Genomic DNA, 26,182 nt, shown 5'->3' on the forward strand with positions numbered 1-26,182 from the left:
AAGCACTGAAAATCTGGATTCTGTGATCTTGATATGTTGCCATCTGGATCAGATTGATCCAATTATGGGAAAGTGGGAAAAAAATGGCTGAAAAAATAGCCAGATTGTAATCGTCTGATCCTGGATAGCAAAAACAGACTCTGGATCATTCCGATCTTTTAAGTTGTGAAAAACTGGCCATAGAAGTCTTTTCCAATGGGTGACCTGGAAAACCAGCTCACACTTGGCATCTCTTTTGCAAAAGTGACATCTCTGACATGTACGAAAAGGTTAAATAAATGATTGTGTGTGTGTGTGTAGGTACTTTTTCCACATTGTTCCATCTACATACAAACACGCCATAATGACGTCACAATACCCCATAATGACATCACAATAGCCCCATAATGACATCACAATAGCCCATAATGACATCACAATAGCCCCATAATGACATCACAATAGCCCCATAATGACAAAGCGAAAACAGGTTTAGCATTTTTTTGCAAATGTATTTAAAAAACTGAAATCTTATTTACATAAGTATTCAGACCCTTTGTTATGAGACTCGAAAATTGATCTCAGGTGCATCTTACTTACATTGATCATCCTTGATATGTTTCTACAACTTGAACGGAGTCCACCTGTGGTCAACTGAATGGGACATGATTTGGAAAGGAACGCATCTGTCTATACAAAGTCCCAGAGTTGACCGTGCATGTCAGAGCAAAAACCAATCCGTGAGGTTCAAGGAGTTGTCCGTTTAGCACCGATACGGGATTGTGTCAAGGCACAGATACGGGGAAGGATAAGCCAAAAAATATTCTGTGGCATTCATCATTCTTAAATGGAAGACGTTTGGAACCACCAAGACTCAACCTAGAGCTGGCCTCACGGCCAAACTGAGCAATAGGGGAAGGGGCTTGGTCAGTGAGGTGACCAAGAACCCAATGGTCACTCTGACAGAGCTCTAGAATTCATCTGGAGATGGGAGAACCTTCCAGAATGACAACAATCTTCGCAGTACTCCACCAATCAGGCCTTCATGGTAGAGTGGCCAGACGGAAGCCACTCCTCAGTAAAAAGGCTTGGAGTTTGCTAGAAGGCACCTAAAAGGACTCGGACCATGAGAAAAATCTTGGTTTCATCACACGATAATTTAACTCTTTGGCCTGAATGCCAAGCGTCATGTCTTGAGGAAATCTGGCACCATCCCTACGGTGAAGCGTGGTGGTGGCAGCATCATGCTGTGGGGGACGTTTTTCAGTGGCAGGGACAAGGAGACTAGTCCGGAATGAGGGAAAGATGAACGGAGCAAAGTACAGCGAGATACAGAGAAAACATGCTCCAGAGAACTCAGGACCTCAGACTGGGGTGAAGGTTCACCTTCCAACAGGACAACGACCCTAAGCACACAGCCAACGCAGGAGTGGCTTCCGGACAAGTCTCAATGTCCTTGAGTGGCCGAGCCAGAGGCCGGACTTGAACCCGATCAAACATCTCTGGAGAGACCTGAATATAGCTGTGCAGCAACGCTCCCCATTCAACCTAACAGATCTTGCAGGGATCTGCAGAGAAGAATGGGATAAACTCCCCAAATACAGGTGTGTCAAGCTTGCTGCATCATTCCCAACAAGACTCAAGTTTGTAATCGCTGCCAAAAGTGCTTCAACAAAGTCCTGAGTAAAGGGTCTGAAGACTTATGTAACAGGGATGGTTTTTATTACATTATTACAACCTGTTTTTGCTTCGTCCTTATGGGGTATTGCGATGTCGTCCTTATGGGGTAGTGCGATGTCGTCCTTATGGGGTAGTGCGATGTCGTCCTTATGGGGTAGTGCGATGTCGTCCTTATGGGGTAGTGCGATGTCGTCCTTATGGGGTAGTGCGATGTCGTCCTTATGGGGTAGTGCGATGTCGTCATTATGGGGTAGTGCGATGTCGTCATTATGGGGTAGTGCGATGTCATTATGGGGTAGTGCGATGTCCTTATGGGGTAGTGCGATGTCCTTATGGGGTAGTGCGATGTCCTTATGGGGTAGTGTGATGTCCTTATGGGGTAGTGTGATGTCCTTATGGGGTAGTGTGATGTCCTTATGGGGTAGTGTGATGTCCTTATGGGGTAGTGTGATGTCCTTATGGGGTAGTGTGATGTCATTATGGGGTATTGTGATGTCATTATGGGGTAGTGTGTAGATTGAGGGGGGAAAAAGTTCATATATTTCTGAATAAGGCTGTAACATGAAATGTGGAAAAAGTCAAGAGGTCTGAATACTTTTCGAATGCACTGCATATGAAGAGACTGGTTTGGTTAGAACCTAGAACCGCTTCAGCGGTTGGCTATTGGGACAGCATTATCCTGGGCAGTGTACAATGTAACATTTTAAATGTAAATGTGAGGGTTGGCTATTGTAAGGGAGTGTGTGTTTCCCCTCACCAGAATGAGCATGCATCGGTTTTCCTTAATGGCTCCACAGCAGCCCAGGAAGCCCAGTACCATGATGATGACGCCAACAGCTATCAGCAGGTCTACAAACGGCACTGCCTCATCCATTATCTGAGGGAGGGGGACAGACAGTTACTCAGTCATTTTACATGTAGATATGTGCTGAATAGGTGTATATGACTGGATGCATTTGTTTCAAGGTGTTATTTTTTACTGTGTAAAGAGGGCTTTTGATGGTGTTGGCATTAATTGAATGTCACACTGGACATTTCCTTACCACGTTTGCATTCTTGCTCACTTTGAGGTAGATGGAGACACCAAGAATGATGCAGCCACTGATCTGGAAAACAAAATGAGATGACATGAGCTTTTTATCTAGAATCAACTTTAGAAAGTTGTGCGTTTCAATGTCACTGGGATTGAAGGAACAGGTCTTGTTGCATACCAACTCAACACACTAGCTGCATCTACTGGCAACTCTGAGGAACTACAGTTGAACCACCATCACAATAGAGCATCATCCAGCCCCCACATGAGGATATCTTTCCTGGGTTAACAGTGGACTCTAGACCACATGGGAGAATCTCAATTGCATTAACTTGATTCCTCAGATCCTCTCCTCTTAAATCCAGAGGGGAGAGGATGCGAGGAATCCAGGAAATTAAATAGAGATTCTCATGGGGGAATCTCAATTGCACTAACTTGATTCCTCAGATCCTCTCCTCTTAAATCCAGAGGGGAGAGGATGCGAGGAATCCAGGAAATGAAATAGCGATTCTCCCGTGGTGTCAGAACTGATAGTGACAGGTTACATATACATTGAATATTTAATGTAACTATTTTTTTGAGGCCAGTCAACACAACAGACATAAGGTTAAATGTCAAGGCTACATGAATGAATGCTCATTATTTAGAGAGATTATATACCATATACCCAAATTTATGTTGAAGACATTCTGCGATGACTGGACTATGAATTTGGTAATTATTTTGGCTTTCAAAAACGAGATTCCCTTCAAATTTAAAAAAATAAATAAGATTCTGATTGAGATTAACTCCAAATATGAGTCCTCACATCCACACAGCCCCCCTTGTGGCCTGGAGTGGCATGCCCAAGCAGGAGAGGTTGTGACATCATGATTTGCATCTCGTCATTCCACACCCGTGCATCCAGTGACTCAAAAACACAGGAACCAGAAAACCTCAACACTTAAGCTAAATGCAATGAGGGCTGTTTCCAAAATAAACACTGGGGTATAGTCTTCGACAAGAGAGCTACTGTAAAGTGTCATTTCAGCAAACAATGGCAACTTCTGTTCTTAAGCCAGGGACACTTTAAAATGAGCTTCTACACACTGTCAATACATTACACTATAACCTACAGTAGGTACAGTCATCTCTGGTTAATATATTACACTATAACCTACAGTAGGTACAGTCATCTCTGGTTAATATATTACACTATAACCTAGGTACAGTCATCTCTGGTTATTATAATACACTATAACCTACAGTAGGTACAGTCATCTCTGTTTAATATATTACACTATAACCTACAGTAGGTACAGTCATCTAGGTAATATATTACACTATAACCTACAGTAGGTACAGTCATCTGGGTAATATATTACACTATAACCTACAGTAGATACAGTCACCTCTGGTTAATATATTACACTATAACCTACAGTAGGTACAGTCACCTCTGGTTAATATATTACACTATAACCTACAGTAGGTACAGTCATCTCTGTTTAATATATTACACTATAACCTACAGTAGGTACAGTCATCTCTGGTTAATATATTACACTATAACCTACAGTAGGTACAGTCATCTCTGGTTAATATATTACACTATAACCTACAGTAGATACAGTCACCTCTGGTTAATATATTACACTATAACCTACAGTAGGTACAGTCATCTCTGGTTAATATATTACACTATAACCTAGGTACAGTCACCTCTGGTTAATATATTACACTATAACCTACAGTAGGTACAGTCACCTCTGGTTAATATATTACACTATAACCTACAGTAGGTACAGTCACCTCTGGTTAATATATTACACTATAACCTACAGTAGGTACAGTCATCTCTGGTTAATATATTACACTATAACCTACAGTAGGTACAGTCATCTCTGGTTAATATATTACACTATAACCTACAGTAGGTACAGTCACCTCTGGTTAATATATTACACTATAACCTAGGTACAGTCATCTCTGGTTAATATAATACACTATAACCTACAGTAGGTACAGTCACCTCTGGTTAATATATTACACTATAACCTAGGTACAGTCATCTCTGGTTAATATATTACACTATAACCTACAGTAGGTACAGTCATCTCTGGTTAATATATTACACTATAACCTACAGTAGATACAGTCATCTCTGGTTAATATATTACACTATAACCTACAGTAGGTACAGTCATCTCTGGGTAATATATTACACTATAACCTACAGTAGGTACAGTCACCTCTGGTTAATATATTACACTATAACCTAGGTACAGTCATCTCTGGTTAATATATTACACTATAACCTACAGTAGGTACAGTCATCTCTGGTTAATATATTACACTATAACCTAGGTACAGTCATCTCTGGTTAATATATTACACTATAACCTACAGTAGGTACAGTCATCTCTGGTTAATATATTACACTATAACCTACAGTAGGTACAGTCATCTCTGGTTAATATATTACACTATAACCTACAGTAGGTACAGTCATCTCTGGTTAATATATTACACTATAACCTACAGTAGGTACAGTCACCTCTGGTTAATATATTACACTATAACCTACAGTAGGTACAGTCATCTCTGGTTAATATATTACACTATAACCTACAGTAGGTACAGTCATCTCTGGTTAATATATTACACTATAACCTACAGTAGGTACAGTCATCTGGGTAATATATTACACTATAACCTACAGTAGGTACAGTCATCTGGGTAATATATTACACTATAACCTACAGTAGATACAGTCACCTCTGGTTAATATATTACACTATAACCTACAGTAGGTACAGTCACCTCTGGTTAATATATTACACTATAACCTACAGTAGGTACAGTCATCTCTGGTTAATATATTACACTATAACCTACAGTAGGTACAGTCATCTGGGTAATATATTACACTATAACCTACAGTAGGTACAGTCATCTGGGTAATATATTACACTACAACCTACAGTAGATACAGTCACCTCTGGTTAATATATTACACTATAACCTAGGTACAGTCATCTAGGTAATATATTACACTATAACCTAGGTACAGTCATCTCTGGTTAATATATTACACTATAACCTACAGTAGGTACAGTCATCTCTGGTTAATATATTACACTATAACCTACAGTAGGTACAGTCATCTCTGGTCAGTATATTACACTATAACCTACAGTAGGTACAGTCATCTGGGTAATATATTACACTATAACCTACAGTAGGTACAGTCATCTGGGTAATATATTACACTACAACCTACAGTAGATACAGTCACCTCTGGTTAATATATTACACTATAACCTACAGTAGGTACAGTCACCTCTGGTTAATATATTACACTATAACCTACAGTAGATACAGTCACCTCTGGTTAATATATTACACTATAACCTAGGTACAGTCATCTAGGTAATATATTACACTATAACCTACAGTAGGTACAGTCATCTCTGGTTAATATATTACACTATAACCTACAGTAGGTACAGTCACCTCTGGTTAATATATTACACTATAACCTACAGTAGGTACAGTCATCTCTGGTTAATATATTACACTATAACCTAGGTACAGTCATCTCTGGTTAATATATTACACTATAACCTAGGTACAGTCATCTCTGGTTAATATATTACACTATAACCTAGGTACAGTCATCTCTGGTTAATATATTACACTATAACCTACAGTAGGTACAGTCACCTCTGGGTAATATATTACACTATAACCTACAGTAGGTACAGTCATCTCGGTAATATATTACACTATAACCTACAGTAGGTACAGTCACCTCTGGTTAATATATTACACTATAACCTAGGTACAGTCATCTAGGTAATATATTACACTATAACCTACAGTAGGTACAGTCATCTCGGTAATATATTACACTATAACCTACAGTAGGTACAGTCATCTATGGTTAATATATTACACTATAACCTAGGTACAGTCACCTCTGGGTAATATATTACACTATAACCTAGGTACAGTCATCTCTGGTTAATATATTACACTATAACCTACAGTAGGTACAGTCACCTCTGGTTAATATATTACACTATAACCTACAGTAGGTACAGTCACCTCTGGTTAATATATTACACTATAACCTAGGTACAGTCATCTCTGGTTAATATATTACACTATAACCTAGGTACAGTCATCTCTGGTTAATATATTACACTATAACCTAGGTACAGTCACCTCTGGGTAATATATTACACTATAACCTAGGTACAGTCATCTCTGGTTAATATATTACACTATAACCTACAGTAGGTACAGTCATCTCTGTTTAATATATTACACTATAACCTACAGTAGGTACAGTCATCTCTGGTTAATATATTACACTATAACCTAGGTACAGTCACCTCTGGGTAATATATTACACTATAACCTACAGTAGGTACAGTCATCTCTGGTTAATATATTACACTATAACCTACAGTAGGTACAGTCACCTCTGGGTAATATATTACACTATAACCTACAGTAGGTACAGTCACCTCTGGTTAATATATTACACTATAACCTACAGTAGGTACAGTCACCTCTGGGTAATATATTACACTATAACCTACAGTAGATACAGTCATCTGGGTAATATATTACACTATAACCTACAGTAGGTACAGTCATCTCTGGTTAATATATTACACTATAACCTAGGTACAGTCACCTCTGGGTAATATATTACACTATAACCTACAGTAGGTACAGTCACCTCTGGTTAATATATTACACTATAACCTACAGTAGGTACAGTCACCTCTGGGTAATATATTACACTATAACCTACAGTAGATACAGTCACCTCTGGTTAATATATTACACTATAACCTACAGTAGGTACAGTCACCTCTGGTTAATATATTACACTATAACCTACAGTAGATACAGTCACCTCTGGTTAATATATTACACTATAACCTAGGTACAGTCATCTCTGGTTAATATATTACACTATAACCTACAGTAGGTACAGTCACCTCTGGTTAATATATTACACTATAACCTACAGTAGGTACAGTCACCTCTGGTTAATATATTACACTATAACCTACAGTAGGTACAGTCACCTCTGGTTAATATATTACACTACAACCTAGGTACAGTCATCTCTGGTTAATATAATACACTATAACCTAGGTACAGTCATCTCTGGTTAATATATTACACTATAACCTAGGTACAGTCATCTCTGGTTAATATATTACACTATAACCTACAGTAGGTACAGTCATCTCTGGTTAATATATTACACTATAACCTACAGTAGGTACAGTCACCTCTGGTTAATATATTACACTATAACCTAGGTACAGTCATCTCTGGTTAATATATTACACTATAACCTACAGTAGGTACAGTCACCTCTGGTTAATATATTACACTATAACCTACAGTAGGTACAGTCATCTCTGGGTAATATATTACACTATAACCTACAGTAGGTACAGTCATCTCTGGTTAATATATTACACTATAACCTACAGTAGGTACAGTCATCTAGGTAATATATTACACTATAACCTAGGTACAGTCATCTCTGGTTAATATATTACACTATAACCTAGGTACAGTCACCTCTGGGTAATATATTACACTATAACCTACAGTAGGTACAGTCACCTCTGGTTAATATATTACACTATAACCTAGGTACAGTCATCTCTGGTTAATATATTACACTATAACCTACAGTAGGTACAGTCACCTCTGGTTAATATATTACACTATAACCTACAGTAGGTACAGTCATCTCTGGTTAATATATTACACTATAACCTACAGTAGGTACAGTCACCTCTGGTTAATATATTACACTATAACCTAGGTACAGTCACCTCTGGTTAATATATTACACTATAACCTAGGTACAGTCACCTCTGGTTAATATATTACACTATAACCTACAGTAGGTACAGTCACCTCTGGTTAATATATTACACTATAACCTAGGTACAGTCACCTCTGGTTAATATATTACACTATAACCTACAGTAGGTACAGTCATCTCTGGTTAATATATTACACTATAACCTACAGTAGGTACAGTCATCTCTGGTTAATATATTACACTATAACCTACAGTAGGTACAGTCACCTCTGGTTAATATATTACACTATAACCTAGGTACAGTCACCTCTGGTTAATATATTACACTATAACCTAGGTACAGTCATCTCTGGTTAATATATTACACTATAACCTACAGTAGGTACAGTCATCTCTGGTCAGTATATTACACTATAACCTAGGTACAGTCATCTCTGGTTAATATATTACACTATAACCTACAGTAGGTACAGTCATCTCTGGGTAATATATTACACTATAACCTACAGTAGGTACAGTCATCTGGGTAATATATTACACTATAACCTAGGTACAGTCATCTAGGTAATATATTACACTATAACCTACAGTAGGTACAGTCACCTCTGGGTAATATATTACACTATAACCTACAGTAGGTACAGTCATCTCTGGTCAGTATATTACACTATAACCTAGGTACAGTCATCTGGGTAATATATTACACTATAACCTACAGTAGGTACAGTCATCTCTGGTCAGTATATTACACTATAACCTACAGTAGGTACAGTCATCTCTGGTTAATATATTACACTATAACCTAGGTACAGTCATCTAGGTAATATATTACACTATAACCTACAGTAGGTACAGTCATCTAGGTAATATATTACACTATAACCTAGGTACAGTCATCTAGGTAATATATTACACTATAACCTACAGTAGGTACAGTCATCTGGGTAATATATTACACTATAACCTACAGTAGGTACAGTCACCTCTGGTTAATATATTACACTATAACCTACAGTAGGTACAGTCATCTCTGGTTAATATATTACACTATAACCTACAGTAGGTACAGTCACCTCTGGTTAACATATTACACTATAACCTACAGTAGGTACAGTCATCTCTGGTTAATATATTACACTATAACCTACAGTAGGTACAGTCATCTCTGGTTAATATATTACACTATAACCTAGGTACAGTCATCTCTGGTTAATATATTACACTATAACCTACAGTAGGTACAGTCATCTGGGTAATATATTACACTATAACCTACAGTAGGTACAGTCACCTCTGGTTAATATATTACACTATAACCTACAGTAGGTACAGTCATCTCTGGTTAATATATTACACTATAACCTACAGTAGGTACAGTCATCTCTGGTTAATATATTACACTATAACCTACAGTAGGTACAGTCACCTCTGGTTAATATATTACACTATAACCTACAGTAGGTACAGTCATCTAGGTAATATATTACACTATAACCTAGGTACAGTCACCTCTGGTTAATATATTACACTATAACCTACAGTAGGTACAGTCACCTCTGGTTAATATATTACACTATAACCTACAGTAGGTACAGTCATCTCTGGTTAATATATTACACTATAACCTACAGTAGGTACAGTCACCTCTGGTTAATATATTACACTATAACCTACAGTAGGTACAGTCATCTCTGGTTAATATATTACACTATAACCTACAGTAGGTACAGTCATCTCTGGTTAATATATTACACTATAACCTAGGTACAGTCACCTCTGGTTAATATATTACACTATAACCTACAGTAGGTACAGTCACCTCTGGGTAATATATTACACTATAACCTACAGTAGGTACAGTCATCTAGGTAATATATTACACTATAACCTAGGTACAGTCACCTCTGGTTAATATATTACACTATAACCTACAGTAGGTACAGTCACCTCTGGTTAATATATTACACTATAACCTAGGTACAGTCATCTCTGGTTAATATATTACACTATAACCTACAGTAGGTACAGTCACCTCTGGTTAATATATTACACTATAACCTAGGTACAGTCATCTCTGGTTAATATATTACACTATAACCTACAGTAGGTACAGTCACCTCTGGTTAATATATTACACTATAACCTACAGTAGGTACAGTCACCTCTGGGTAATATATTACACTATAACCTACAGTAGGTACAGTCATCTCTGGTTAATATATTACACTATAACCTAGGTACAGTCACCTCTGGTTAATATATTACACTATAACCTACAGTAGGTACAGTCACCTCTGGGTAATATATTACACTATAACCTACAGTAGGTACAGTCATCTAGGTAATATATTACACTATAACCTAGGTACAGTCATCTAGGTAATATATTACACTATAACCTACAGTAGGTACAGTCACCTCTGGTTAATATATTACACTATAACCTAGGTACAGTCATCTCTGGTTAATATATTACACTATAACCTACAGTAGGTACAGTCATCTCTGGTTAATATATTACACTATAACCTACAGTAGATACAGTCATCTCTGGTTAATATATTACACTATAACCTACAGTAGGTACAGTCACCTCTGGTTAATATATTACACTATAACCTACAGTAGGTACAGTCATCTCTGGTTAATATATTACACTATAACCTACAGTAGGTACAGTCACCTCTGGTTAATATATTACACTATAACCTACAGTAGGTACAGTCACCTCTGGTTAATATATTACACTATAACCTACAGTAGATACAGTCACCTCTGGTTAATATATTACACTATAACCTACAGTAGGTACAGTCATCTCTGGTTAATATATTACACTATAACCTACAGTAGGTACAGTCACCTCTGGTTAATATATTACACTATAACCTAGGTACAGTCATCTCTGGTTAATATATTACACTATAACCTACAGTAGGTACAGTCATCTCTGGTTAATATATTACACTATAACCTACAGTAGGTACAGTCACCTCTGGTTAATATATTACACTATAACCTACAGTAGGTACAGTCATCTCTGGGTAATATATTACACTATAACCTACAGTAGGTACAGTCATCTCTGGTTAATATATTACACTATAACCTACAGTAGGTACAGTCATCTAGGTAATATATTACACTATAACCTACAGTAGGTACAGTCATCTCTGGTTAATATATTACACTATAACCTACAGTAGGTACAGTCATCTCTGGTTAATATATTACACTATAACCTACAGTAGGTACAGTCATCTCTGGTTAATATATTACACTATAACCTACAGTAGGTACAGTCATCTCTGGTTAATATATTACACTATAACCTAGGTACAGTCACCTCTGGTTAATATATTACACTATAACCTACAGTAGGTACAGTCATCTCTGGTTAATATATTACACTATAACCTACAGTAGGTACAGTCATCTCTGGTTAATATATTACACTATAACCTACAGTAGGTACAGTCATCTCTGGTTAATATATTACACTATAACCTACAGTAGGTACAGTCACCTCTGGTTAATATATTACACTATAACCTACAGTAGGTACAGTCATCTCTGGTTAATATATTACACTATAACCTACAGTAGGTACAGTCATCTCTGGTTAATATATTACACTATAACCTAGGTACAGTCATCTCTGGTTAATATATTACACTATAACCTACAGTAGGTACAGTCATCTCTGGTTAATATATTACACTATAACCTACAGTAGGTACAGTCATCTCTGGGTAATATATTACACTATAACCTACAGTAGGTACAGTCATCTCTGGTCAGTATATTACACTATAACCTACAGTAGGTACAGTCACCTCTGGTTAATATATTACACTATAACCTACAGTAGGTACAGTCATCTCTGGGTAATATATTACACTATAACCTACAGTAGGTACAGTCATCTCTGGGTAATATATTACACTATAACCTACAGTAGGTACAGTCATCTCTGGGTAATATATTACACTATAACCTACAGTAGGTACAGTCATCTCTGGTCAGTATATTACACTATAACCTACAGTAGGTACAGTCACCTCTGGGTAATATATTACACTATAACCTACAGTAGGTACAGTCATCTCTGGTCAGTATATTACACTATAACCTACAGTAGGTACAGTCACCTCTGGTTAATATATTACACTATAACCTACAGTAGGTACAGTCATCTCTGGTTAATATATTACACTATAACCTACAGTAGGTACAGTCATCTCTGGGTAATATATTACACTATAACCTACAGTAGGTACAGTCATCTCTGGTTAATATATTACACTATAACCTAGGTACAGTCACCTCTGGTTAATATATTACACTATAACCTACAGTAGGTACAGTCACCTCTGGTTAATATATTACACTATAACCTAGGTACAGTCATCTCTGGTTAATATATTACACTATAACCTAGGTACAGTCATCTCTGGTTAATATATTACACTATAACCTACAGTAGGTACAGTCATCTCTGGTTAATATATTACACTATAACCTAGGTACAGTCACCTCTGGTTAATATATTACACTATAACCTAGGTACAGTCATCTCTGGTTAATATATTACACTATAACCTACAGTAGGTACAGTCATCTCTGGTTAATATATTACACTATAACCTAGGTACAGTCATCTCTGGTTAATACATTACACTATAACCTACAGTAGGTACAGTCATCTGGGTAATATATTACACTATAACCTACAGTAGGTACAGTCACCTCTGGTTAATATATTACACTATAACCTACAGTAGGTACAGTCACCTCTGGTTAATATATTACACTATAACCTACAGTAGGTACAGTCATCTGGGTAATATATTACACTATAACCTACAGTAGGTACAGTCACCTCTGGTTAATACATTACACTATAACCTACAGTAGGTACAGTCATCTCTGGTTAATATATTACACTATAACCTACAGTAGGTACAGTCATCTCTGGGTAATATATTACACTATAACCTAGGTACAGTCATCTCTGGTTAATATATTACACTATAACCTACAGTAGGTACAGTCATCTCTGGTTAATATATTACACTATAACCTAGGTACAGTCATCTCTGGTTAATATATTACACTATAACCTACAGTAGGTACAGTCATCTCTGGTTAATATATTACACTATAACCTACAGTAGGTACAGTCATCTCTGGTTAATATATTACACTATAACCTAGGTACAGTCACCTCTGGTTAATATATTACACTATAACCTAGGTACAGTCACCTCTGGTTAATATATTACACTATAACCTACAGTAGGTACAGTCACCTCTGGTTAATATATTACACTATAACCTAGGTACAGTCACCTCTGGTTAATATATTACACTATAACCTACAGTAGGTACAGTCATCTCTGGTTAATATATTACACTATAACCTACAGTAGGTACAGTCATCTCTGGTCAGTATATTACACTATAACCTAGGTACAGTCACCTCTGGGTAATATATTACACTACAACCTACAGTAGGTACAGTCATCTCTGGTTAATATATTACACTATAACCTACAGTAGGTACAGTCATCTCTGGGTAATATATTACACTACAACCTACAGTAGGTACAGTCACCTCTGGGTAATATATTACACTATAACCTACAGTAGGTACAGTCATCTCTGGTTAATATATTACACTATAACCTACAGTAGGTACAGTCATCTCTGGTTAATATATTACACTATAACCTACAGTAGGTACAGTCATCTAGGTAATATATTACACTATAACCTACAGTAGGTACAGTCACCTCTGGTTAATATATTACACTATAACCTACAGTAGGTACAGTCACCTCTGGTTAATATATTACACTATAACCTAGGTACAGTCATCTCTGGGTAATATATTACACTATAACCTACAGTAGGTACAGTCACCTCTGGGTAATATATTACACTATAACCTACAGTAGGTACAGTCACCTCTGGTTAATATATTACACTATAACCTAGGTACAGTCATCTCTGGTTAATATATTACACTATAACCTACAGTAGGTACAGTCACCTCTGGGTAATATATTACACTATAACCTACAGTAGGTACAGTCACCTCTGGTTAATATATTACACTATAACCTACAGTAGGTACAGTCACCTCTGGGTAATATATTACACTATAACCTACAGTAGGTACAGTCACCTCTGGTTAATATATTACACTATAACCTAGGTACAGTCACCTCTGGTTAATATATTACACTATAACCTACAGTAGGTACAGTCATCTCTGGTTAATATATTACACTATAACCTAGGTACAGTCATCTCTGGGTAATATATTACACTATAACCTACAGTAGGTACAGTCACCTCTGGGTAATATATTACACTATAACCTACAGTAGGTACAGTCACCTCTGGTTAATATATTACACTATAACCTAGGTACAGTCATCTCTGGTTAATATATTACACTATAACCTACAGTAGGTACAGTCATCTCTGGTTAATATATTACACTATAACCTAGGTACAGTCACCTCTGGTTAATATATTACACTATAACCTACAGTAGGTACAGTCACCTCTGGTTAATATATTACACTATAACCTACAGTAGGTACAGTCATCTCTGGTTAATATATTACACTATAACCTAGGTACAGTCATCTCTGGGTAATATATTACACTATAACCTACAGTAGGTACAGTCACCTCTGGGTAATATATTACACTATAACCTACAGTAGGTACAGTCATCTGGGTAATATATTACACTATAACCTACAGTAGGTACAGTCATCTCTGGTTAATATATTACACTATAACCTAGGTACAGTCATCTCTGGTTAATATATTACACTATAACCTAGGTACAGTCATCTCTGGTTAATATATTACACTATAACCTACAGTAGGTACAGTCACCTCTGGTTAATATATTACACTATAACCTAGGTACAGTCATCTCTGGTTAATATATTACACTATAACCTACAGTAGGTCCAGTCATCTCTGGTTAATATATTACACTATAACCTAGGTACAGTCATCTCTGGTTAATATATTACACTATAACCTAGGTACAGTCATCTCTGGTTAATATATTACACTATAACCTACAGTAGGTACAGTCATCTGGGTAATATATTACACTATAACCTAGGTACAGTCATCTCTGGTTAATATATTACACTATAACCTAGGTACAGTCATCTCTGGTTAATATATTACACTATAACCTACAGTAGGTACAGTCATCTCTGGTTAATATATTACACTATAACCTAGGTACAGTCATCTCTGGTTAATATATTACACTATAACCTACAGTAGGTACAGTCATCTCTGGTTAATATATTACACTATAACCTACAGTAGGTACAGTCACCTCTGGTTAATATATTACACTATAACCTACAGTAGGTACAGTCATCTCTGGTTAATATATTACACTATAACCTAGGTACAGTCATCTCTGGTTAATATATTACACTATAACCTACAGTAGGTACAGTCATCTAGGTAATATATTACACTATAACCTACAGTAGGTACAGTCATCTCTGGTTAATATATTACACTATAACCTACAGTAGGTACAGTCACCTCTGGTTAATATATTACACTATAACCTACAGTAGGTACAGTCATCTCTGGTTAATATATTACACTATAACCTACAGTAGGTACAGTCACCTCTGGTTAATATATTACACTATAACCTACAGTAGGTACAGTCATCTCTGGTTAATATATTACACTATAACCTAGGTACAGTCACCTCTGGTTAATATATTACACTATAACCTACAGTAGGTACAGTCATCTCTGGTTAATATATTACACTATAACCTAGGTACAGTCATCTCTGGTTAATATATTACACTATAACCTACAGTAGGTACAGTCACCTCTGGTTAATATATTACACTATAACCTACAGTAGGTACAGTCACCTCTGGTTAATATATTACACTATAACCTACAGTAGGTACAGTCATCTCTGGTTAATATATTACACTATAACCTAGGTACAGTCATCTCGGTAATATATTACACTATAACCTACAGTAGGTACAGTCATCTCTGGTTAATATATTACACTATAACCTAGGTACAGTCATCTCTGGTTAATATATTACACTATAACCTACAGTAGGTACAGTCATCTCTGGTTAATATATTACACTATAACCTAGGTACAGTCATCTCTGGTTAATATATTACACTATAACCTAGGTACAGTCATCTCTGGTTAATATATTACACTATAACCTACAGTAGGTACAGTCATCTCTGGTTAATATATTACACTATAACCTACAGTAGGTACAGTCATCTGGTCAAATACGTGGAGTGATAAGACAACTTGGGGAAATGCATTGAACAGTTACATCCCTCTGATAAAGGAGTTAGATTTCTGGGACGTGTAAATAGACCACATTACAGATAATAGAAGGCAGGGCAGGTATCAGTTCCCCCTTATGCTTTTCCTATCAGATTGTTGCTAAGCAACTCAAGACAAAAAAACAACCTCACAAAGCTTTTGTTTTATTCTTGAGATAAAGAGCCGGTCCCCTTGCCAAGACTGGACAGGCAGAAAACACCAGTCTCGGACAAAGGACAGGTTGTGAGCAGATCTTTGCTATTGTCTGGTCATTCACTGTGTCCGACTTCATCCCAAATGGTATCTGATTACCCATTGGCCCAGAGGAGTATGCTTCCAATCAAGATGAAGGAGTTAAACCAGCTAACTGGCCTGAAAATCATCCCAAATGGAATCTGATTACCCATTGGCCCAGAGGAGTATGCTTCCAATCAAGATCAAGGAGTTAAACCAGCTAACTGGCCTGAAAATCATCCCAAATGGAATCTGATTACCCATTGGCCCAGAGGAGTATGCTTCCAATCAAGATCAAGGAGTTAAACCAGCTAACTGGCCTGAATATCATCCCAAATGGAATCTGATTAGAGACGGTCTAAGGGCCTCATCCACACATCTAGGTTTAGCTTTCTTAACGTTAAGTAAACCAGAAAAAAATGAATCTGTTGTTTCTCAAAGTTAGCAGGCTAACTCATTGATCCTGCTTTGTAGTGTACCCCTCTGGTCAACACTAGTGCACTATAGGGAATCCTAGGGTTCCATTTGGGACACCTAATAGTAATTGCACCTGTCCACAAAGGTCAGGTGACACCTTATACCTCAGACTGAATACCCTTTGTTTGTCAACCAACTCAACACAAAACGTTCCTGGCGAGCCAAGCGTTCAGTTATTGCAGTGAGGCAACATTGGCTGCCTGAAAATATCACAAGTCTAAACCATAGAGTACAGTTATGTCTAGATACAGTGGGGCAAAAAGTATTTAGTCAGCCACCAATTGTGCAAGTTCTCCCACTTAAAAAGATGAGGCCTGTAATTTATCATAGGTACACTTCAACTATGACAGACAAAATTAGAAGAAAAATGGGAGAACTTGCAATTGGTGGCTGACTAAATACTTTTTGCCCCACTGTACATGACGAGTGGTATGCTCAACTAAGGAACACTGAGCAACACGGCTTTCCATTCTAGAACGGCACAAGTGTTCCATTTTAGAAGACACTTCTGCAATAACATTCTAGAACGGCACAAGGGTTCCATTTTAGAAGACACTTCTGCAATAACATTCTAGAACGGCACAAGGGTTCCATTTTAGAAGACACTTCTGCAATAACATTCTAGAACGGCACAAGTGTTCCATTTTAGAAGACACTTCTGCAATAACATTCTAGAACGGCACAAGTGTTCCATTTTAGAAGACACTTCTGCAATAACATTCTAGAACGGCACAAGTGTTCCATTTTAGAAGACACTTCTGCAATAACATTCTAGAACGGCACAAGTGTTCCATTTTAGAAGACACTTCTGCAATAACATTCTAGAACGGCACAAGTGTTCCATTTTAGAAGACACTTCTGCAATAACATTCTAGAACGGCACAAGTGTTCCATTTTAGAAGACACTTCTGCAATAACATTCTAGAACGGCACAAGTGTTCCATTTTAGAAGACACTTCTGCAATAACATTCTAGAACGGCACAAGTGTTCCATTTTAGAAGACACTTCTGCAATAACATTCTAGAACGGCACAAGTGTTCCATTTTAGAAGATACTTCTGCAATAACATTCTAGAACGGCACAAGTGTTCCATTTTAGAAGACACTTCTGCAATAACATTCTAGAACGGCACAAGTGTTCCATTTTAGAAGACACTTCTGCAATAACATTCTGGCACCATCTCCTACATCAGTTGCTAAGTTGAAGGAGTTCAAACCACACACTAAACACTGTGCCTGGTGACATTTAGCCAGATATCTGGAACGTATTCATTACACACCAAACGGAAGAAAATTGGCCAAATCAGGGAGTTTTTTTTAGTTTTTAGCTATGGAGTGCACTAATACGACCCTGCTTTAACTGTGGTAACTGAGAAGGTTTGTTCTGCTGTCGTCTCAAAGACAACATCTTCCAGAATCAAGAGGTAGAATTAGTTATTCTCCTTCCCAGTCACCCCAGAGTGAGAACCAGTTAGGGCAGTACTGGCACATTGTAGAACAGTGACTAAGTGATTAAGTGATACTTGCACCATTGTCTTCTATCCAACAACCAAGGGTCAGAGGTAATAGTCGTAGCCCAGTCCTCCCCTACCAGCAATTTCATAAATTAATGAGACCAGGGGTAAACCCAGATTAATATGGGACTGTACTGAAACATGTCCTCAGGCCTAATGCAAACCCAGATTAATATGGGACTGAAACATGTCCTCAGGCCTAATGCAAACCCAGATTAATATGGGACTGAAACATGTCCTCAGGCCTAATGCAAACCCAGATTAATATGGGACTGAAACATGTCCTCAGGCCTAATGCAAACCCAAATTAATATGGGACTGAAACATGTCCTCAGGCCTAATGCAAACCCAAATTAATATGGGACTGAAACATGTCCTCAGGCCTAATGCAAACCCAAATTAATATGGGACTGAAACATGTCCTCAGGCCTAATGCAAACCCAGATTAATATGGGACTGAAACATGTCCTCAGGCCTAATGCAAACCCAGATTAATATGGGACTGAAACATGTCCTCAGGCCTAATGCAAACCCAGATTAATATGGGACTGAAACATGTCCTCAGGCCTAATGCAAACCCAGATTAATATGGGACTGAAACATGTCCTCAGGCCTAATGCAAACCCAGATTAATATGGGACTGAAACATGTCCTCAGGCCTAATGCAAACACAGTTGAAGTCGGAAGTTCTTAACCAAATACATTTAAACTCAGTTTCACAATTCCTTACATTTAGTCCAAGTAAAAATTAATTAATTGTCTTAAAATAACGTGGTGATCCTAAGAATGTGAAATATCAGAATAATTTGAGAAAAATATTTATTTCATCACATTCCCAGTTGGTCAGAAGTTTACATGCTACCAAATACTAATTGAGTGTATTGCCATTAAATTGTTTAACTTGGGTCAAATGTGTCGGGTAGCCTTCCACAATAAGTTGGGTGAATTTTGGCCCATTCCTCCTGACAGAGCTGGTGTAACAGTTAGGTTTGTAGGCCTCCTTGCTCGCACATGCTGTTTCAGTTCTGCCCACAAATTATCTGTAGGATTGAGGTCAGGGCGTTGTGATGGCCACTCCAATACCTTGACTGTTGTCCTTAAGCCATTTTGCCACAACTCTGGAAGTATGCTTGGGGTCATTGTCCATTTGGAAGACCCGTTTGCGACCAAGATTTAACTTCCTGACTGATGTCTTGAGATGTTGCTTCAATATATCCACATAATATTCCATCCTCATGATGCCATCTATTTTGTGAAGTGTACCAGTCCCTCCTGCAGCAATGCACCCCCACAACATGATGCTGCCACCCCCGTGCTTCACGGTTGGGATGGTGTCCTTGGTCTTGTAAGCCTCCCCCTTGTTCCTCCAAACATAACGATGGTCATTATGGCCAAACAGTTCTATTTTTGTTTCATCAGACCAGAGGACATTTCTCCAAAAAGTACGATCTTTGTCCCCATGTGGAGTTCCAAACCGTAGTCTGGCTTTTTTATGGCGGTTTTGGAGCAGTGGCTTCTTCCTTGCTAAGCGGCCTTCCAGGTTATGTCGATATAGGACTCGTTTTACTGTGGATATAGATACTTTTGTATCTGCTTCCTCCAGCATCTTCACAAGGTCCTTTGCTGTTGTTCTGGGATTGATTTGCACTTTTTGCACCAAAGTACGTTCATCTCTAGGAGACAGAACGCATCTCCTTCCTGGGCGGTATGATGGCTGCATGGTCCCATGGTGTTTATACTTGCATACTATTGTTTGTACAGATGAACGTGGTATCTTCAGGCGTTTGGAAATTGCTCCCAAGGATGAACCAGACTTGTGGATGTCTACAAAAAAACATTCTGAGGTCTTGGCTGATTTCTTTTGATTTTCCCATGATACCAAGCAAATATGCACTGAGTTTGAAGGTAGGACTTGAAATACATCCACAGGTACACCTCCAATCAACTCAAATGATGTCAATTAGCCTATCAGAAGCTTCTAAAAACATGACATAATTTTCTGAAATTTTCCAAGCTGTTTAAAGGCACAGTCAACTTAGTGTCGGTAAACTTCTGACCCACTGGAATTGTGATAGTGAATTATAAGTGAAATAATCTGTCTTTGTGGAGTGGTTTAAAAACGAGTTTTAATAACTCCACTCTAAGTGCATGTAAACTTCCGGACTTCATCTGTACATAGTGCTGTAACCTGCGAGTCTCTACAGTGCTGCAACTCTCCAACCTGTTATGCTACATTACATTAGTGATGAACCTCTCCAACCTGTCGTGCTACATTACAGTGCTCTACTGTACCCACTACAGTGTTAAGCTACTAACACCACATGAGTTTAATACACTTTCCACTACCCCATCAAGACACAACCCCTAGGCTACTGAATACAGATATGTACAGGACATTCCAGAGAAAGAATAGTATAACAAATGATAACAGCTCTATAAAAAGTGACATAACTGTATATTTTATTTATTCATCCGATTAGCTCCAGCCTTTCATCTGATCACCTAGATGGAGCGTTGTGACATATTGCTTAGGCTCCATATCGACCCAAACTTTAAGAGCTCCACTAAATACCTGTGGGGGGGGGGGGGGGGTGAGACAGAATTAGAACTATGTAAACATACGCAAAAACTCAGGACAAGTCCTGGCAACAGGCTAAGGACAGATAAACAGGAAGCACTACACTTAGTGATATTTTTCCACATTAACAGTAGTAGAATATTGTATGTCCTACGTTGCCTGTCCAGGCTATGGTTGGGAGACTAGTTTAAGAAGTTGACAAAACATACAGAGAAAAAGGGACTTGGCTGTAAAGGTTTCTTTCTACACACAGATTAAATCACCATGTCACATCTTCCAAAACAACTACCTGTAAAAAACTCAGGACAGAGACCAATGACAAAGTGATTGTTATTATTCTTTGAAGGGTTTAGATCTGAGAAGTGCATCTATACATTATCCTGCTATGACCTGGCTATAACCTCCCTCTGGTCGGGCTGAGAGGGTGGCTAAATGGAATCATTATTGATTTGATAATGTCTTTAGGAAGATGGAAAAAGCCAGTGTGGCTCTACGGAACAGAAACCAGACGAAGGAGGGAGTGGTCAGTGTTTGTCTAAGGCTTTGTGAATTTTTAGTCATGTGATGTTCACACATTGTTTCCATAGAAATGTGAACGTCATCTCATTTCCATAGCAGACATGTAAACAGAGTTTAAAATGTATTACTATGTGTACTAGGCTACTAGTTGATCACTAAACAAACAAACAAACATCACTATACCACACACACACACACACACACGATTAAAAACCTACATCAAACCAACGGAGAACACTATAGTTAAAGTAAAGAATGTAGGTTAATAGGACTCACCCAGAACAGTAGATTGAAGAGAAAGAGCGAGTACTTGATACACTTATTCACAGCCATCTTCTAACCTTCCAACAGACAGGAAAGACGTGATGTGACAGGCCAATGTTAAGTTAATCCCTATTCCTCTGTTCCAGACCCACCCTGGTGTTGCAGGTGTGTGTGAGAGAGGGTTCTTTCACAAGCCCGTATTTAAAAGCTGTGGGTGTGGTTCCTGACTAGTCAGTCCAGTCCAGGCTCCTACCAGTCCCCACTCTCTAGCTCGTATTTAAAAGCTGTGGGTGTGGTTACCGACTACTCAGTCCAGTCCAGGCTACAACAGTCTCCTACATAAAAACCCCACAGCAAACACCCTCCTCTGAAGACCTGACCCTCAGTCTTCTAGATAGTGAAACCCCAGAGCAAACACCCTCCTCTGTTTGTAGTTAAATAAAGTTAGACTAGTTCAAGCAGGTCTGACTCTCGCTTGAGAGGCACAATTTACTCAGAGCACAGGGCGAAACAGTGGCAGACTGATCGCCAAAACATAGACGATGCAAACTACAACGACACCAGCTATATCCTGGGTAAAGAGTTTGTATGATGCCCTGAATATGCTTTCTGTATGGTCCTCATCACCTGCCTCTCTGAAGAACAATGGGCTGTTTTCCTTCATTAGATTGATTGGGAAGTCCTGGTGTTAAGGGCTTGATTTGGCAACGGGACCAATTCCAAATCAACCTCTAGCATCTAGGCCAGGGGTGTTCAACTCATTCCATGGAGGACCTCGTGTCTGCTGATTTTAGCTTTTTTCCTTTCAATTAAGACCTAGACAACCAGGGGAGGATAGTTTCTTACTAATTAGTGACCTTAATTCATCAATCAAGTACAAGGGAGGAGTGAAAAACCACAGACACTCAGCCCTTCGTGGAATGAGTTTGACACGTGACCTAGGCCCTGCTTGGATATTTTAAATGATCAGATAGGTGAAGGCAATAATATGTTAATTGCTTCACCTTGCCTTATGATAGGCTGAGTTGAGTTTTCACCATTTTGCTTACCCCTTTCCAATAACTTCAGATCTACAGGAGTGGCTAGGGAGTAGGCGGTAGTCGTCTGTTTGGAATTCAGCCAATCTCTCAAAGTCCTCTGCTGGCTCGTTCATCAGTGTAATTAGCCAGTAACAATTATCATCTGAGTCCAATTAACTAATTACGCCTAGTGCCGATGAACTACATCATCAAGGCTCACAAGCTGTACCTACTGCCGATGAACTACATCATCACGGCTCACAAGCTGTACCTACTGCCGATGAACTACATTATCAAGGCTCACAAGCTGTACCTACTGCCGATGAACTACATTATCAAGGCTCACAAGCTGTACCTACTGCCGATGAACTACATTATCAAGGCTCACAAGCTGTACCTACTGCCGATGAACTACATTATCAAGGCTCACAAGCTGTACCTACTGCCGATGAACTACATTATCAAGGCTCACAAGCTGTACCTACTGCCGATGAACTACATTATCAAGGCTCACAAGCTGTACCTACTGCCGATGAACTACATTATCAAGGCTCACAAGCTGTACCTACTGCCGTTGAACTACATTATCAAGGTTCACAAGCTGTACCTACTGCCGATGAACTACATTATCAAGGCTCACAAGCTGTACCTACTGCCGATGAACTACATTATCAAGGCTCACAAGCTGTACCTACTGCCGTTGAACTACATTATCAAGGCTCACAAGCTGTACCTACTGCTGATGAACTACATTATCAAGGCTCACAAGCTGTACCTACTGCTGATGAACTACATCATCAAGGCTCACAAGCTGTACCTACTGCCATTGAACTACATTATCAAGGCTCACAAGCAGTACCTACTGCTGATGAACTACATTATCAAGGCTCACAAGCTGTACCTACTGCTGATGAACTACATTATCAAGGCTCACAAGCTGTACCCACTGCCAATGAACTACATTATCAAGGTTCACAAGCCGTACCTACTGCCAATGAACTACATTATCAAGGTTCACAAGCTGTACCACAGGAAATAACAACCATTATACATGTTAAAGCCTTGCTCTGTACAACTTGTAAATCTTTGTTTGACAAAGCAACCCCCATATGCAGAGACCAAGCCATTGTCTCTGTCTGTCCCCATATACAGAGACCTAGTCATTGTCTCATATACAGAGAGAGAGAGAGTGACTTAAAGAACAAAATTGCATGAGACAGAGAGAGAGGGAGACAGAGAGAGACAGAGAGAGAGATAGACAGAGAGAGACAGAGAGAGAGACAGAGAGAGACAGACAGAGAGAGACAGAGAGAGAGAGACAGAGAGAGACAGAGAGAGATAGAGAAAGAAAGAGAGAGAGAGAGAGACAGAGAGAGAGAGAGAGAGAGAGAGAGAGACAGCAGAGAAAATGAGAGAGAGAAAGAGAGAGAGAGAGAGAGAGAGAGACAGCAGAGAAAATGAGAGAGAGAAAGAGAGAGAGAGAGAGAGAGACAGAGAGAGAGAGAGACAGCAGAGAAAATGAGAGAGAGAAAGAGAGAGAGAGAGAGACAGAGAGAGAGAGAGAGAGAGACAGAGAGAGAGAGAGACAGCAGAGAAAATGAGAGAGAGAAAGAGAGAGAGAGAGAGAGAGAGACAGCAGAGAAAATGAGAGAGAGAAAGAGAGAGAGAGAGAGAGACAGAGAGAGAGAGAGAGACAGCAGAGAAAATGAGAGAGAGAAAGAGAGAGAGAGAGAGAGACAGAGAGAGAGAGAGAGAGCGCTCAGAGAAAAGGAGAGAGGACTCCAGTGTCCTCCACGACCCATTAGAGTTTAATGAACATGGTGTTAGAGAGGAAACACCAGGCAGATGCATCCCTAATGGCTGTGTTACTATGAGCCCTGACACAGATCCAATAACCCAGGAGAGACTTCATAGCTCAGGGAGGAAACTGTTGCTGGTTTCTGATGTTTCCCAGGCCAGCTGCCTATGAATGTGATTAGATGTAAACCCTCATTAGATTAGATGATGATAGGTCCATCTCAACTCTCAGCTGAGGCCTGTTGGTAGGCAGATAGAGGAGCAACAGGGGTCAGAAGGGTCGAAAGCAGAATGTGATGCAAACTCTCCCTAAAATGTGTGTGTGTGTGTGTGTGTGTGTGTGTGTGTGTGTTTGCATTTTGGGCATTGGGCCACTCCCTAAACAGTGTGCAGTGTGGTCAGTGTAGCGAGCGGCGTACACAGACCGAATGGCTTGTGGCAGGAACCACCTCCTCCACTATGTCCTCTGAGACATGGGCTGTATGAGTCAGAGATGAATTAGCTCCATCTCAGATCTGACATGACAGCAGGCAGATAACGGAGCAACAACAGGGTCAGTCAGTGCAGAAACCTGGAAGCCAGCGCAGGCTCTGGGTATAAGAGACATAAGAAGACGCCGATAGGGGAACCCCAAACTAAGGAAGTCAGGGTCTCAACTTACTGTTAGAAAGGATAGGAGAAGGTGACGTGTGTTTTATTTGGTTCTGCAACAGTTTTCCTCTTGTCAATCACTGAGAGTCAGACAACAGAGCTCGCCAGACGCTAGTCCTAAAAAACAGACATGTTTCCTACCTCTGGTTCGTTCAGCCGTTCCTATCGGGGAAATGAATGGGGAAATGAATGGGGAAATGATTGGGGAA

At 38.8% G+C, this 26,182-nt stretch overlaps 1 protein-coding gene across 2 annotated transcripts in view; it reads right to left on the reverse strand.

The window, feature by feature from the left end:
- Positions 1-23,031, reverse strand: part of LOC110499718 (tetraspanin-8) — a 29,257-nt gene extending 6,226 nt beyond the window's left edge. For both annotated transcript variants that reach the window (XM_090201289.1, XM_090201290.1), the window contains exons 1-3: positions 22,519-23,031; positions 2,703-2,765; positions 2,417-2,536 (exon numbers count right to left, since the gene is read on the reverse strand). In XM_090201289.1, the coding sequence (XP_090057415.1) occupies positions 2,417-2,536; positions 2,703-2,765; positions 22,519-22,575 (240 nt within the window). In that variant the 5' untranslated portion in view covers positions 22,576-23,031. The remainder of the gene's footprint in view (positions 1-2,416; positions 2,537-2,702; positions 2,766-22,518) is intronic.
- Between the last annotated feature and the right edge of the window lie 3,151 nt (positions 23,032-26,182).

Source organism: Oncorhynchus mykiss, chromosome 15 (genome assembly GCF_057628025.1).
Source record: "Oncorhynchus mykiss isolate SJ-2025 chromosome 15, ASM5762802v1, whole genome shotgun sequence".
Classification (NCBI taxonomy): Eukaryota; Metazoa; Chordata; class Actinopteri; order Salmoniformes; family Salmonidae; genus Oncorhynchus; species Oncorhynchus mykiss.